The sequence below is a fragment of the Manihot esculenta genome, chromosome 8 (assembly GCF_001659605.2).
Source record: "Manihot esculenta cultivar AM560-2 chromosome 8, M.esculenta_v8, whole genome shotgun sequence".
Taxonomy (NCBI): Eukaryota; Viridiplantae; Streptophyta; class Magnoliopsida; order Malpighiales; family Euphorbiaceae; genus Manihot; species Manihot esculenta.
In genome coordinates, this window is record NC_035168.2 from 40,584,313 (window position 1) to 40,600,741 (window position 16,429).

General features: G+C 36.6%; 3 protein-coding genes across 4 annotated transcripts; 1 reads left to right on the top strand and 2 right to left on the bottom strand.

Annotated features, from left to right (window-relative positions):
* The first annotated feature begins 2,789 nt into the window (after window positions 1-2,789).
* LOC110620853 (expansin-A8) lies at window positions 2,790-4,281 on the top strand. The gene is made up of 3 exons (XM_021764781.2): window positions 2,790-3,138; window positions 3,249-3,561; window positions 3,778-4,281. The coding sequence occupies exons 1-3, from the start codon at window positions 2,823-2,825 to the stop codon at window positions 4,079-4,081; spliced, it is 933 nt and encodes a 310-aa protein (XP_021620473.2). The 5' UTR covers window positions 2,790-2,822; the 3' UTR covers window positions 4,082-4,281.
* Window positions 4,282-4,479: 198 nt separating this feature from the next.
* LOC110620852 (MACPF domain-containing protein CAD1) lies at window positions 4,480-9,034 on the bottom strand. 2 transcript variants are annotated; one of them, XM_021764779.2, is made up of 8 exons: window positions 8,170-8,268; window positions 7,756-7,807; window positions 7,569-7,621; window positions 7,299-7,494; window positions 7,123-7,200; window positions 6,372-6,555; window positions 6,094-6,257; window positions 4,480-5,391 (listed from the first exon to the last, which is right to left on the bottom strand). In XM_021764779.2, the coding sequence occupies exons 1-8, from the start codon at window positions 8,259-8,261 to the stop codon at window positions 4,759-4,761; spliced, it is 1,452 nt and encodes a 483-aa protein (XP_021620471.1). In that variant the 5' UTR covers window positions 8,262-8,268; the 3' UTR covers window positions 4,480-4,758. The 2 variants fall into 2 exon arrangements, with proteins under 2 accessions (XP_021620471.1, XP_021620470.1); XM_021764778.2 differs by having other exon boundaries at window positions 7,569-7,807; window positions 8,170-9,034.
* A 2,243-nt stretch (window positions 9,035-11,277) lies between these two features.
* Window positions 11,278-15,236, bottom strand: LOC110620996 (serine/threonine-protein kinase STY13). The gene is made up of 6 exons (XM_021764979.2): window positions 14,360-15,236; window positions 13,612-13,744; window positions 13,252-13,447; window positions 12,763-12,887; window positions 11,998-12,156; window positions 11,278-11,817 (listed from the first exon to the last, which is right to left on the bottom strand). The coding sequence occupies exons 1-6, from the start codon at window positions 14,578-14,580 to the stop codon at window positions 11,527-11,529; spliced, it is 1,125 nt and encodes a 374-aa protein (XP_021620671.1). The 5' UTR covers window positions 14,581-15,236; the 3' UTR covers window positions 11,278-11,526.
* Between the last annotated feature and the right edge of the window lie 1,193 nt (window positions 15,237-16,429).

Consider the following 16,429-nt stretch of genomic DNA (forward strand, 5'->3'; position numbering starts at 1 on the left):
CCCTAACCCCAGGTTTGCAGGTACGGGATTGATAGAGAAGAAAAGAAGAGAAAAGTCATATGTATGTAATAGCTAGAGTTTGTGGACATGACAAATGATAAGAATGTAATTATGTTATTGAGGATAGAGTTGTGCTTGACCATAGTATATGTTAATCCCTTGGTATGTACATGATCTTATTTTATGATGTATATGTGAACCAACTCAACACAGGATATATATATTGCCCATTGAGGCTTTGATGAAATCCCACAGAGGGATTAATGTTTATGTATATGATGAATATAGTGCATGCACAGGTTGAGTTTGGTAAATGAAGAAAAGAAAAGTTTTTAATTCTTATGTATGTTTGTTGATCATGTATGGGATTAAACAGATAAACAGGATGTATGTTAGGCTTGCTACGGGTCCCGGCGGCCTTACGCCGATCTGGATCCTAGCGCCGGTAACGGTCCGGATTTCCGGGGCGTTACAACAGAGTACAGAGTACAGAGTACAGAGTACAGAGTACAGAGTACAGAGTACAGAGATAGTGCATGCACAGGTTAAGCCTTGGTTCAGCAAAGAGTTTTATTTTCACAGAAAATGTATGATCATGTATGAGTTTTACAGGTACACAGAGAGTATAGCAGGCTTGCTACGGGTTCTGGCGGCCTTAAGCCGACCTGAATCCTAGCGCCGGTGACGGTCCATTTTGGGGTCGTTACATATGTTATGTCACCCATTTGGGGGCACTGATGAGATCCCACAGAGGGATCAATGTTTATGATTTATGTTATATACAGTGCATGCACAGGTTGAGTATGATTGATGTATATGGAAAGAAAAGTTTTAATTTTTATGTATGTTGTTGATCATGTATGGGATTATACAGGTTTACAGGTTATATGTCAGGCTTGCTACGGGTCCCGGCGGCCTTAAGCCGATCTGGATCCTAGCGCCGGTAACGGTCCGATTTCCGGGTCGTTACATAATAAGTGAGAATCCTGTGATTATAGGCTTAATATGCGTGATAATAGTAATTTCGTGTTGAGACTCACCTTGTTGAGGGAAGGGCGAGTCTTTTGGTGATGGCTCGGGTGTTTGAGGTGCCGAATCTTTCTTTTTCGAGATGGACCATCTTTCTTATTCATCCGGTCCTTGCCACGTGGCCCTATCCCATAGTGACATCTCATGGCTTACTTTGGGCGATTGTTATATAGTATCAGAGGTCTTCCGCTAATCTTTGATTCTTTAGATTCAAAAGTGACGTTTCGTCTTATCGACCATGCGGCACAACTTGATTGTTTGCATCGTTTTGCCTTCTCTTGGTCATAATACCGTCCTTATTCTTTGGCTATATTAAAGGTTTTGTCAGCTACATCACTGTATAAGAACACTCTTTTTTCTTTTTGTGTTGGCGACTGCCATCCTCGGGAGACTTGAAATGGAGCGTTTTCTTTCTTTTTTTTAAGGATAACTAGATTTGTGAGGAGGATGTTGTCGTGATCTACGAAAAGCAGTTGAATGTGAGTTTCTGTGAAGACACAGGCATATTGTTGAAGGTTGTATCCGCCCAACTATAATGCCTCTTCAGTGTTGTGATTCTTGAGCCTTCATGAAGGTGCAATTATATTACTTAGCGCTAAGGACTGCAACCAGTCCGACTATACCGTCTTTTTAGTGTTGCAGCCCTAAGGAAAGGGATAAGATTATCCAAGATAGATTTTGAGGGTAAGGTCAGGAAGGTAGTTGGAGAGACAGTTCTTCGCATGGTCTTTCAAACGTCTTTCCCTAAGATAAGATAGATTTTGAAAATTTTGATGTAATTGAAACTTTATTTGAGTCCCTTTTGTCTCGTTGTAGTATTTTGTAATGAAAATGTTTATTTTGCGTATCTTATTTGTTAGCAAAAATGTATACGCCTATGGGTTTTAACTCACATAATATTTTTTCGTACAATAGAGTAAATATCTGAAAATGTGGGTTGGCGGTTACTCGCCTCTGCCTTGTATGATACCATGTTTGTTTTTCTTATCTTTAATTTATCCTTTAATCTTCGATTGGCTCCCCTTGTTCTTTGGGATCAGTATACCCCTCTTGAGTTCTCTTGGTGCGGGTGACCTATTTACAAGGAACAAAGTCTGAATGGTCTGGCGGGAACTTTCTTATGATCTATCTTGATGAAAACGGCCTTGTGATCTTATTTAATAGGACAAATACTCGAATGATTTGGCGAAAACTACCTTATAGTCTTGTTTAATGGGTCCAACACCTGAATGATCTGGCGAAAACTGTCTTATAACTTGACCTGGCGAAAACTGACTTGTGACCTTATTTAGTGAGTCTAACGCTCGAATGATCTGGCGGAAGCCACTTTGTGACTGGCGAAAACTGTCTTGTAACCTTGGATTGCAATATCCAAAATTTCTTGTGGGAGCTTCCAGTAGGGCATCTGTTCCTCCTTCTTCTTCTTATGCTTAGTTCTTATTGTTTGTGTCGGCTATTCATTATTTGCTGCTTCAAGTTGTAAACTCTTGTAGCTTTGACTAGTCATTACCTTCCTAAACGACTTGTTGCTTGGTCGATCGGCCAGCTTGTCAATGCCTACCCAATCAATTGTTAGCTAAACCACTATTGATCTTGCTCACATGTTCCCAACCGTCCAACTATTTGCTTACGTGTCACTCTCTCGTGATGATCGTTATTAAGCCCATTGCACAAACCAACCTTCCATCCGATACAGGATCTTTCTTCTATCTACATTCAAAAGTAATAATAATGATGGTTTTTAGATTCTGATTTAACAATAACAATAAATCTGAGACTAATATAGTGGATGCATGCATGCATGCATGCTTATTGACCAAAAATTATCATCTCTGGTGGCTGGTCCTGAACCATCTCGTGTCACCAATCCATGCACCACTTCTACTATAAATAGCCCCTGCCACGCTTCTTTTAACTGCCACCTTCCAACCTTAGTTCCCAATTTCTCTCTTTGCATCAGTAAAGCAAGAATGCAAATCTTATCATTTCTTCGCATACTAGTTGTGTTCAGCTTATGTGTTCATGGCACTTATGGAGACCACAACCTTGGTGGCTGGCAGAGTGCCCATGCTACATTCTATGGAGGCAGTGATGCTTCAGGCACAATGGGTAAGCAAGAAAGTCTTCAATTACCAATTACCGCTTCATTTTCTTTTTTTCTTTTTTTTCTTTTTAAACAAAAAGCCTTACGTGAAGGTGTACTTGGTGTTGCCCCGCAGGTGGTGCTTGTGGATACGGAAACCTGTACAGCCAAGGATATGGAACACACACCGCAGCTCTAAGCACTGCCCTTTTTAACAATGGCTTCAGCTGTGGTGCCTGCTTCCAGATACGCTGCAACAATGATCCAAAGTGGTGTCTCTCTCGAACCATCACTGTCACAGCCACCAACTTCTGCCCACCAAATTATGCTTTATCCAATGATAATGGTGGTTGGTGCAATCCCCCTCTCCAACATTTTGATTTGGCTGAGCCTGCTTTCTTGCAGATTGCTCAATATCGAGCTGGAATTGTTCCTGTACTCTTCAGAAGGTAATTTATTTCATCATACAACTCAATAGAGTCCAGGCAGAACAATCATGGACATACTTCTATTGAAGGGGGTCCCTTTCAAAGTCATAAGTCAAAACTCCAGGCATTAGATGAAGTTCTCATGTGTAAAAAAAGCGGGATTGAGTTTCACCATATAATTCTCTTTCTTTTGCTGTGACTTTTGAAAATCCAAATTATTGAGTTGTTTTCTGACAGGGTCCCATGTTTGAAAAAAGGGGGATTGAGGTTCACCATCAATGGTAATTCTTACTTCAACTTGGTCCTGATAACGAATGTGGGTGGAGCAGGGGATGTCCGGGCAGTGTCCGTCAAGGGGTCCAGAACGGGGTGGCAAACTATGTCAAGAAATTGGGGACAAAATTGGCAGAGCAACTCATTCCTCAGTGGCCAAAGCCTCTCCTTTAGAGTTACCACCAGCGACGGCAGGACTGTCTCCAGCTACAATGTAGTGCCTGCCAATTGGCAATTTGGACAAACTTTCGAGGGAGGTCAATTCTAGCAACACTTAAAAGATTGACGAAAATTTGCTTTTAATTGCAATAGAATACAAGGATACTTAGTAATATGGCCGGTTATGCAGAGGTCGCCAAAAGGGGCCTATGCTTTCAAGTGCCATCTAATATGTACAAGTAAATTCCCATCTTTCGACAACAGAGTGGGATGGAATAAAGCAATTATGGTCACACTTCTTTGGAGCTATGATTTCACTTCGTAATATTTAACTTCCTGCCTGAAATTTACCAAAATCCTGAAAAATAATTGCAACTTCTCTCTTGCTATCCGCCAAATCAAGCTGCTTTAAGTTAATTTCACAGTTCAGGAATAGGCAAGTAGCAACCACAAAAGGATTGATAACGTTCAGGTTGGGAACACTGGGATGAAGAACAAGAATGTGTCTGCACGAAAGAATTCTAAGTGTATTATAAATATATGAACTATCTCATTGAAAGACAAACTCTACATCCTTTCATCACTCAATAAGGAGAAATTAAACTTCTCTACAAAAATTCACAGATAACCAAGAAAACAGAACTGGTCTCTGAAATTGGGAGAAACCCCACCCCAAAAAGCACCTACTTGCATATCCTCCCAAGTCAGGGGCTCATAGTAGCAGTGGTTTATATGGATGGATGTTAACATACCATTGCACATCATCATGCAAACGCAACTGTGAGCTTAGTAATTCAGCAATGAATATTTCACTCTCAGAACAATTTTACCTTTCTCCACACCAAGCTTTCCTCCAGTAACCAACCAATGGCCTGGAGGATCTTGCGGCCCCTTGCTCATCTCAGACATATCTACAAACTTTGCCAACTTCTTGCCCACAGTGTTTTCTATTGAACCTGAACTTGAGTCACCCGAGCTGGTATTATTTACAGCACGGACTTTCTTTGCCTTGTCATTTGGGACATGATCCCACAGAGATCTTCGAATGGTGCAGCCAGGTAGTCTGGAATACAGAAGTTTCATGTATAAGACTTTTCTCGACCCAAAATCCCACACTCCAAGCTGAGCTCCTGTGACTATGTATACACCAGAGAGATCACCTATAAAGCTTTCAGGGTTCTCAATTGGTACAGTGCTTACATGAGAGAACTTCTTCCATTTAACTGGCTCAAACCATCGACTATCCTGCTCCTCAGGTCCCTGCCACTTGGAAGCACCAATTGGAACATGGGTGTCCCAGTATGGAAGAAGGATTTTAGGACAGGACATAACGTGTTGAATATGAATACTTAGCCGATTATGCTTAGCTCCTTCAAGAGATAATTGCATGCCCGTAACAGGCTTACGTCCGACCAAGACCTGCATCCAATGATTTGCCAAAAGCAAAACCAAAGGTTAATAAAGTTTACCTATACATGGATTTACAATGTTTAAACATTAAACCAATATATGGATTTATAATGTGGTAACAATTCACAAATTTCAGATGCTACATCAAGTGCTGTAAATAATTATAATTTCATTTAGAGAACAAAATGCTCACTGAATAATACAGAATGGGAAACCAGACACCAAGTTTATAATTATTTCAAATATTAATCATTTACAGAAAAAATTCTAAGCCTTAGAGGCAGACCCAGCTCCAGACTACTGAAATGTGAAAACTCAAGAAAGGAGAAAAAGGATGGAATAAAGTTGTGTTGCTTAGTTTTTCCATGTATACTCTCTTATTTGCTTCTTCTAGTAGGATTGATGTACCGTAAACAAATTTATGAACAATGAATAGAGAAATGCAGATGCACACTGCACCATATTTAAATGGTATGTACTTGGACATGAAGACCAGGAAACTTGCACTTCCATCAATGAATATTATTTAATAGATTCATATAAACAAGGGAGAAGCTCAATCAGTTGAAACTTCGAGTACAGGATCGTTTTTTGCAAAAATGTGGTAGCTGATAAAGGAATTATTCTTCATATCCTAGGACCGAGTCATAGAATTGTTCATGCTGCGGACCAACATGATGTAAATAGTTGTACCATCTTTTTCTTGCATACCTGCTCCTGGCTTACATAAAGATTTGGTCCCATCATGCTGAATTGTAAAGATGGACAAACAGGTTCCTTTCTTTGGTGGCCTGGAACATTTTCCTGTACAGGAGCCCATATTCGAGGAATCTGAAACTCCAGAAAATATCTCAGCTCTTCAATCGGGGGCTTGTCTGTTCACAATTATTAAATATTTCTAAGTCACAATCAGGAAGAGTGCTTTAATGTCAGCCACACAGCACATAAGAAGGGAAGGGACAAGTAAACAGAGATCTGAGGATTCTTACATTCAAGGTATAGACCAATTGCACGAGTTAGATGCTCTTTTCCAGGTGCCCCATTAATGAGATCTGTGATAGGAATAAAATTCATCTCAATGACAACTGGAGAACCTTTCACAGTATTTTCCCAGCAGCTGTGATTTTGCTCCAGATCATCTCCTCCTCTCCTCCGGAAAATGACAGTGACATCCTGTATTGATACAAGTTTTAGAAAATGTTTACATTAAGGGCTCTATGGTTCAGAAATTAATGATGAGAAACTTTGAAAACAAAGTCAGGCCTGCCATTCTTGTAAATACAAACTTGTTAGATGCATATTAAAATGAAACTCAATACCACACTTCCCCCGCGTTAGCAATCTTCATCCGATCTTTTTCAACACATGCCAAATTAAATTCATTACTTCAAATAGCAATATTGTTGTGGTAAAAAATCACTCAAACTGAAGTATTATACAGAGTAAAATGCAAAAGAGGGACCACAATGGAGTCCCAATAAAGTAAATGCTTTGTCACATGCTTCATTGGTGCAATTAGATAACTTAAGCAGGGATATTATATGAAGTCCAGATGGAGGGACTGGGTTCAGTCTAGCATCTTGACATGTACTTATTGGCATATGTACTTCAGTTTTGCCACAAGCATTGACCTAGGCTGATATGATGACAAGAGTGAAGAAGCTTTTCTTCATAAAGTAACAATACATATACATATATAACTGCAATTCTAAAAACATAAATTTAATGATAGATGCATACTTCTTTCCCAGTAAGATATGGAGCACTTGTGGGTTGTGGATATATTCCTTGGCTGTTAAATATGCCAGAATCACCGCCCTGTAAAATTCAAGAATAATCTATAATAAGCCAATGGCTACCAAGACAGAACGAGTAACAAGGACGAAAAACAAATAAAGAAATATTCTGAAACTAGCCTTGTCCTTTGTTTTCATTGGACCTGAACTCGTGTGATCCTCTGTGTCGAAGAACCTCTGATTCCCAATATCCTGAACATAGTTTTTAATCTCCATGGTTGACAAAGGGGATGACTGATGTTGTTTAACATATATCATATCCTTACCACCAATGGTCACTGAAGTTATAACATGCGTTCCAAAATTTTCAATGAAGCTGTCAAAAACAACTTGCAATTAAGAAATGAAACTATTATGCCAATATTCTCCTTGAGTAATGGAAATCCATACCTTGCTAAGGATGAAGGGTCCCAACAATTTGGAACAGCCTGTTTGACATTTTCCTGCAACAATAATGGGGAATTCATAAGTTGGAGCTTTGCAAGCGGAAGATAAAATCCATCCACTGAGAGGGACTTTGTTGCTGCAGCATCAATATGCTGAGAGCCTGTAAAGCTAAATGCAGAATTGAAGCTACCAAGGGGAAAAACTCCAGATATATTAGCCTTTTCATTATAGTACTCCACCATCTGCAGTAGTTATCAGAACAAGTAAATTAGATCAACTTTAAGTGATACAGTTCATGTTTAACAGCTTCAAACATGAAATACAACGAAGTTGTTCATTTAACGTTCACATCTACAGAAGACATTACTGTGCCATTTGTGAATCTCTTTTTATATAGGAGAAAAACCCTTCATCACCTCGTTGGGCTTAATCATAGTGACAAAAAAATTTAAGACAGTCAAACAACAAATCTGATTCTTAAACATTCAATTTGCAACTCTTGACATTGTTCAGCCTGATACTCCAATTATTCTAAGATAAAGTCCTAGTCGTTTTCAAAATACAGATAAGAAGATAGTTGAGACAATAAACATAGCACGGATACCTCATAGAAAGTGCAAACACCAGAACTCTGGCGACTCTTAGAACCATGAGACCTGTTGATATCTCTGGAAATACTGGGCAGTTCAATATCATCGTACAAATAGAGATTTCTAGTATGTTCTTCATCAATCTGGACAACCCTAGACCCCGGTAAACCTTTACAGTACAGTAATCTAGTATCGAAGTTCACATCGAATCCTCTTCCCAGAGCTTGCACAGAATTCATTGCCGTGTGCATAGCCGCCGCTTTTCCAATTACGTTTTCTCCCATTTCTCATCAGAAGAACCTCCTGCAATTCCCTTTGATTCCTTTAAAATCCAAATTCCCAGTTACGATTACTGAACCTCATCGTTGATAGTCCCAACTCCTCCTGCAATTCGCCCTTGCACTTTTGAATTATGAATTCCAAGTTGAAGGCGCCGAGAAATGTAAAGATATAAAGCCCATATCCCAAAAAACACATATTTGTACAGTGGTTTCCGTGACAAAAGAAGAGTTGACTGAGAGAAAGTCTTTGAAGAAGATTCTGAATCGAAAAAGGAGGAAGCGATTAGAGAAGTAGGCGAATATAGAATATAAAATCTGTATCCTCTGTGAATCCCATAAAAGATTATGCAATCTCTCCTGGGTAAAGTTGTTTCCTTCCTTCCTACTGTGTAACTTTACTTCGACTACAGGCTTTGACTTCCAGTCATAAACGCAGCGGTGCTTGCGTCGTGCACCTTGGTTCGCCTGAGAAGTTGACCGTTGAATTCAGGAGATTGCGACGCGTGGGTTGTCGTCCCATCTGACGGTCGTGAGAAGTTAGGACAAGAAGCTTTGTTCAGTGGACGTCCATACCTCCAAGAATTCATAAACATTTCTGTAATTAAAGATTTTGCCGACTTGATGACGTTTGCTTAGACTTTTGCCGCTAAAAATATTCAATATTTAATAATATTAAAATAATGTCTTAACTTCTTCTTTTTTTCTTTTTTTCTCAATTGGAAGCATTAAAGCATAAAAAAACAATTGATGGAAAGTGAGGCCCAATTTCACATATTACATCGAAAACTTTAGTCTCTGGTAGGCCCAAACACAGACACAGCAGTCCCCGCTGTCATTAGCAGACGGAAATCTCCACCTACACGGTGGCGCTGCCATCATCGAAGCACAGAGCAAGGTACCCCAAGGAGGACAGCAAGCTCCCTTAAGCTATACGCGTCTAGAAAATCAGCCCAAGGCACAGAAGCTCATTTCATACACCAAATCACACTACTACACAATGTATATAATTGAAAATTATTATTTTCTATATTTAAATTAAATCCTGATAATTTAAAAATTATTATATTGCATAAAATAGCAGTTTAATTACTATTATATCATCCTCTATGACCTCACATATCTCAATTCGGCCGAGAGAAAAAAAGATCATACATGCAGCGGATGAACAAATCCACCAGTAATGTTCTTCTCTAGTTAATTTGCACAAGGAATCTATCTTACTGGAATTCAACAACTGTAGTTTGTTTTTTTTTTATTATTATTATTGGAATCGGGAAAATAACCCAAACTTATTTTGGAATCAAAGTGTATTATGTTTGTGAATGATAATAATAATTGGTGCTAACGTTTTTGCATGCATATATGTATAACATATGAAATGTTTTATTTAAAGGAAAATTTTGAACATATTTGGTATATGTACTGACAATTTGAGTCCATTTACACAAAAACTGCCCTGCATTCAAATGGTTTCTTACAGAAGAAAATATTACATTGAAAAACTATAATGACAATTGCTAAAGCAAAGCAACAACATAAAGGGGAGAGAAGGTCCGCTAGCTTTTGAAAATTTAAGACTCATTTTGATTGTGTTGTGGAGCATTAATTTTCTACAATTATTGTTTTGTGAATATATATGGTTTAGAAGATATTCACGCAGTGACATGATTTTCTTTTTCTTTAATTAAAAATTTCAAATTTAAATCTCTTTAAATTTTTGAAGGAAGTTGATGAATTTATTGGGTGCGAATTAAATTAACCAATAACTTTAATAATAATGAATTTTTATCTTGATAGTATTAAAAAAAAAAATTGAACAGCAATTTTTGTTGATATATAATAATGATTGAGGCTTAATTTAATGATGTTGATTGCAAAATTTCAAAATTAAAATAATACTATTATATAGAAAGGATGCGTTCAGGAGGATTATAGAATGCATTACGAAAACAACCACAAAAGTTTGAGAATTACCATGTTCCCCCATATGCTCCAAGCTCATTAAAAAATTATTTGTCAAATACCTCCCTCCATTCCCAAAAAAAAAAAACAAAAAAACAGTGGTGAGAATGTGAAGTCATCGTACCACTATCCATATTCTTATCTGATTCTGTTTTCACTTTGGATGAGGAACTGCTAATCCACACAGCAATCCAATAGTTCAAAAGTTCCATTTTCGGAATTATTATTATTATTATTATTATTAAAGACAAGAATACAAGATAATACGGTGTTGCTATATTAATGTAACTAAAATTGGCTAAAGATAAAACATACAAAATAAATACTATTACACTTACTGAAGCTGGCCAAAGTTCATAGATAGTTGTGCGATGTCCATTTCATTTCCAAGCAATGCAAGCTAACTAAAATTAGAAGGTGTGGGGGGCTGCTCAATGCTCCACGTTTTTTTTTTTTTTTTGGGCCAAATCAACCACAAACATTTTGCACTTTTAGCTTATTTCTAAAATTCAGAAAGAAACAAAAAAAAAAAAATGTAGCGACATAAAGCCTTCAGTAACAAATTAAACAAAAAAAAAAAAAGAAAAAGAAACAAATAGACAATAAAATTGTAGTATAACTATCATATGTTATTAGCATAAATTTTTAATTCAAATAAAAGGATAAAAGAAAACAATCTCACGACAGTGAATTCTTCAACTTCCTTGCATATTAAATTCCAACACATACACGAAAGGCCAGTTGTTTTAAGCTGTTACGTACTCATCGATATCTCTGTCAAACACAAGCACTAAAAGGCAATTTCTTCACCTTCAATTGTAAAAACTGAAAATGGATGCAAAGTTGGATCATAATGACTATTTGTTAACACAGTAAAAATGATATGGACAAAAAGATTAGATTTTTCTATATCCACATATCTGCTTTACAACAAGGCCAACAGAGAATGTTAGTTCTCTACTTGTCTATTTATTTACTAATTCCTTAACATCATTTTTCAAATGTCTCCTTCCTTTCCTAATTGTCATCATCTAATCAATTAACCAAATTCATTGACAATATATCTCTATGAAACCACAAATTTCTTTGAGCTGCAACAAAAAGAAAATGTTTCAAAACTTTACCCACTCATTGAGAATTTCTAGTCCTCTTAGCTGTGAACAGTTGGCGAAGGAAAGCAAATTTTCCTCTTGCTCGAGCAGAAAACTCAGTAATGGTGCCATTATTTAATGCCACTGTCTCATTGGTAACAGATTCTGGCACTGATGTTGATGAGGAAGAAAGAGTGAAAAGGAATGCATTAAGCATGCGGATGATCTGACTGAAACTAGGCCTCAAATTAGGGTCTTCAACCCAACATGACTGAATGATAAAGGCAAGATCAGGGGATACGTCCTCTGGAAGACTGGGCCTCTCTTGCTGCATTCTCAATTGACAAGAGTTTATAATTTACCAAATGACATAAAAACAAAAAATTTCTTTATATAAGACTGCACTTGACAATAATCTTTCCATCTGAAGTTACAAATCCCAAATTAATTTAATAGAAAAAATAAATACTTGTATATATGAATTACTAGCTGACAATTTTTTTTTCACCTTAAAAGCAGCTGCATAAGCAGCCTGCAAATTTGACATGCCTTCAAATGGCATGCGGTTAGTCAGCAATTCCCATAAGACAATTCCAAAACTGTAGACATCAACCTTGTTATTGTAATGCTTCTTCTCACCCTGCCGCAATGTAACAGTACTATACAACTGCAAAGCCTTTGTTAGTAAAAGAGTTGAGCAATGAAGTAAATGTTATATCCCTTGCAATGAAAAAAAAAAAAAGAAAAGAAAACAACGATCGGTGCTAATTTAATTAATCTACCCTGGCCATTTAACACCCATAAATTAACTGAAATCAAAGAACATCAGTGCTGTAACCTATTACATTGTTAGTGCTTTGAAGTGCAGTGCTATGTCAAAAATGAGGTTCCATGATCCCATTAGGCAAAATTGATATAAATTTGATTTAAGGAAGAAAGTGGGGCATATTTGTTATTTAGGCAAATAACTTCCTTTTAGTCTCTCCCCCCCCCCCCCCCCCCCCCACAAAGGGACAATGAAGAACACAACAAAAATGAACCCTTGCCAAAGAGTGCAAGAGGAAAAGAATCATTAAGAAAAACAAATCATTAAGTAAACTTTTCTGTTAGGTAAGAAATATATTCAGATACGCCTGTAAGTTACATGGTTGACAAGCCTTCTGAAGCATTACATTCTCTAAGCTGTATATCCAATCACTATAAAGGCATTCCACCACATCAAGTCACGAATCAAACTAAAACAATTAAATTATGCAAGCACGAAGGCACAAACCTCAGGAGCCATCCAGCGGTAAGTCCCAGTTTCAGCAGTCATCATTTCAGTGACAGATTCTTCTCTTGCAAGACCAAAATCTGCAAGCTTCACAGACTTCTGATTCGTGGTAAGCAACAAATTATCTGCATTAATAGTGAATACATCATTGGTGAGAACATTGAAGCTAAATAGGAATTGAACTCAAGCACCTCAGCTGCGTCACTGACCTAAATGGATAATGCTAGGATAGTGTTAGAATAATAAGAGCAAAAGCGAAAAAGTATGAAACAATTACTAGGGCCACACATGGTCAAATTCAGTGTACATATGCCATACAGATATGTAAAGTTGGACCCACTTCGCAGAACCCCTGCCCCCTTAGATTGATGTTCTAGATCTACCACTGATTGAACCAGCAAAAATTACAAAAACCAAAAATAAGAACTTCAGCTGTAAAAAAAGGATGCCTAAGTGAGTGAAAGTTCCTTTAGAATATTCCTTAAGTACCTGGTTTGAGATCTCTGTGTATAATCCCATTTGCATGCAGACATTCCATGGCTCGTGCGATGTCAAGAGCAAAATTTAAAGCTACACGAAGCTCTAATTGTTTTGGGCGAATGCTAATCAAATACTTACGGAGTGACATCCCAGGTAATAGCTCAGTTACTATCACCATCAGTGGATCCTTGCAGGCTCCAATAAACTGCAAAGCCCATAAATATACCATCCAACCTTAAATGAAAATAGATATGGTAGATCATAGATGGCAATACAATAAAGAGAAAACAGATATTCACCAATATAATAATTATAATAAAAACCACATAAAGGAAATCCCACAGGCAGACAGTTAACTTCAATCCTCACCTTGACAAGATTTTCATGTTTTACCCGGGACATCATGTTAACTTCACGGGCAAAACGATTCTCCAGTGCATCTCTTTCTTCTGAAGTGCTCCCTCGATGAAGCACTTTGATAGCAACAACTCGATCACCATACCTGGAAAAATATTTGACTGCACCTATATAACAAGGACACTAGCTGCCAGAAAAACTACTCTTGGACACTGGTGCGAAGGCACGACTGCACATTTTATTTAATGTAACAGGATCTAGTAATAGTATATACAACCAAAATTACAAAATTTAAAGACAAAAGAAGCACGCTAAAAACAAATACAAATATCATTTTACATGCCAATGACAATGAGCCCGATAAATCTCAGTCACATCAAAATAAAATATAATGCCAGAATTTATGAAGAATAGAATAGAGTTTATGGCTATTATAGAATGGATATTCATCAATTATATACACATTCTGTCGCTGCACATCCATTCTAACAAAGCAAAAATTAAGTTATTTCAGTGATAACACATAATCTTCTATGTAAAAAATCCATCCACAGCTAAAATTTCCTTTCAAAGACCGGTAACCTCATCGTCATAAGTCATATTTACCTCAAAATTAGTTTTTTTTTAACATATAGAGAAAATAAAGGAAAATAATTGACATTAAAGAAAAAGTCGATTTAACAACTAAGCTAGATTAAGCTTCATTGAACTACCATTACATATCTGTACATACGTAAACGCAGATGTAGGGGACACTGACCTTCCTTCATAAACCTTTCCATGGGCTCCCTCGCCAATCTTGGAGCCAATAAACAATAATTTGGGGTCAACGAGCAAACTTTCATCAATTGACAGTTGCGGCGCCGTTATAGAACCATTTTGAGTGGCCGTCGCCGGTTCTACCTCGACGGACCTCCGTAAAACAGGCTGCTGGTGCTCATTTTGTACCTCCGGAACTCTTTTACTGCTGCCGCAACTCATGTTGCAAACTTAGCAGCCTCAAATTATACCCGAATTCCTCATTCTTTTCCAGTCTCGTCCTCTTTATTATTTTTTCTATATTTCCAAGATCAAAATATTATCCTAAATTCCGAAGGTCAACTGATAATCAGCACTTACTCATCAGAAAAAAAACAAAAAATTGATTCCTTTTGCTGCAGAGCTTTGCTTTCTCTTTAAATTTCTGGCTGATTATAAAAGTGAAGTCGGTTTCGTTCCTTTATTTTTTTTTTCAGGACTTTGTCAGAATTTCGCTTCAGCTGGAAGCCTCCTCTAGCGTGAAGTTTATAGAAAAGAAAACCCTAAGAAATCAACCCATATGAAGCAAAAGCAACTACTTACAGTCGATGCTAAAAGAAGGAAAAAACTAGAAGGCGAAAACAACGTCGTCGTTTAAGCTATCAGAGAAACTTCAGTATCAAAAACCTAGCGCATAAAAACAGAAAAACAAAAGGAAGGATAGCTCCCTTTTGTCACTTTCTCTTTTTTCTTCTATCGGAGCCGTCTGAGAGGTAAGAGGCGTTCCGATGAAGATATTCAGAGTACCTGTTCCGACGAGAATATAGAAAAACAAAAATAAAAATTTAAGAAAAAGCACCGAGGAAAAAATGGTTAAAGGAGGAAGAGGAGGAGAGGGAGTGGTGGTAGGGAGAAATGTGAAGGGCCAATGAAAAGATGGCACGTGGAAAGAAAAAGAAATGAGGACCTTGGGTTTGGGTTCCATGGCATCATCGATTTGGATGGAACACTAATGTAGCGACAAAAACCCTTGACTCGCTGCTGCTGCTGCGGCTGCGGCTCGGCTCTCTCTCTGTTTTCTTCTTTGATTTTGCCTCGTGCCCATTTGAAAAATCAAACTCAAGTCCCACCACTAAACTAGCATACAAACTGAAATTTTTCTTTATGTATGTTTCTTGCATAAACTATAACGTTTGACATTATTGATTTCGAAAAAAAAACTTATAATATAATTATGTATGGTTTATTTTTTTTCAAATAATTTTTTCTAATTTAAAAATAAATAAATTTTTTCTCCTCAAATAAAGAATAAATTAAATTTTTAAAAATATTTGATTATATTTTGTTTTGTATAAATTACTTATTTTTTATTTTTATTATTAAATTTTCATTTCACTTATGTTTTTTAAATGAAAATTTACGCTTAATGCATATTATTTAAATTAAAGTAAAAATTACGCAAAAAATAAAAGAGAGTGTACCCTTGACTATAACCAAATATAAAATTAATCGCTCTAATAATATCATGAGTAATTTAATTTATTGATTTTTTAATAAAAAATAAAATAACTCCAAATAGCTCATTTAAAAAAAATTTATAATCATTGAAAAAAAAAAGAGAATATACCTCCAATTACAATTAAATATAAAATTAGCCACTCTAATAATATTATGAGTAATTTAATTCACTGGTTTTTTAATAAAAGAGAAATTAACTCTGAATAGCACATTTATAAAAACTTTATAATCATTAATAATTATTGAAAATCAAGACAATCAGATACTCGATCTTTAAAGAAAAATATGATAGGTCCTAATCAAAGCCGAAAGAATTAATTCTCAAAATGAGAAGTTGATTATATTTTTTTTTAATCTGCTGCAATTACAAATAATAAATAGAGAAAAGTAAATAACTAATTAGGACTTGTTCTAAGGGCAGTAGGTCCTTTATTTTAGCTAACAAATGCTGAAAAATCTCAACAATATTTGACTAATTATGTAAGCAGTAAATAACTAAATAAATTAAGCAGCATAGCAACACAATAACTTAGTCAAAATATTTTCTATTCTTGATGGATACTCTAGAATTTCT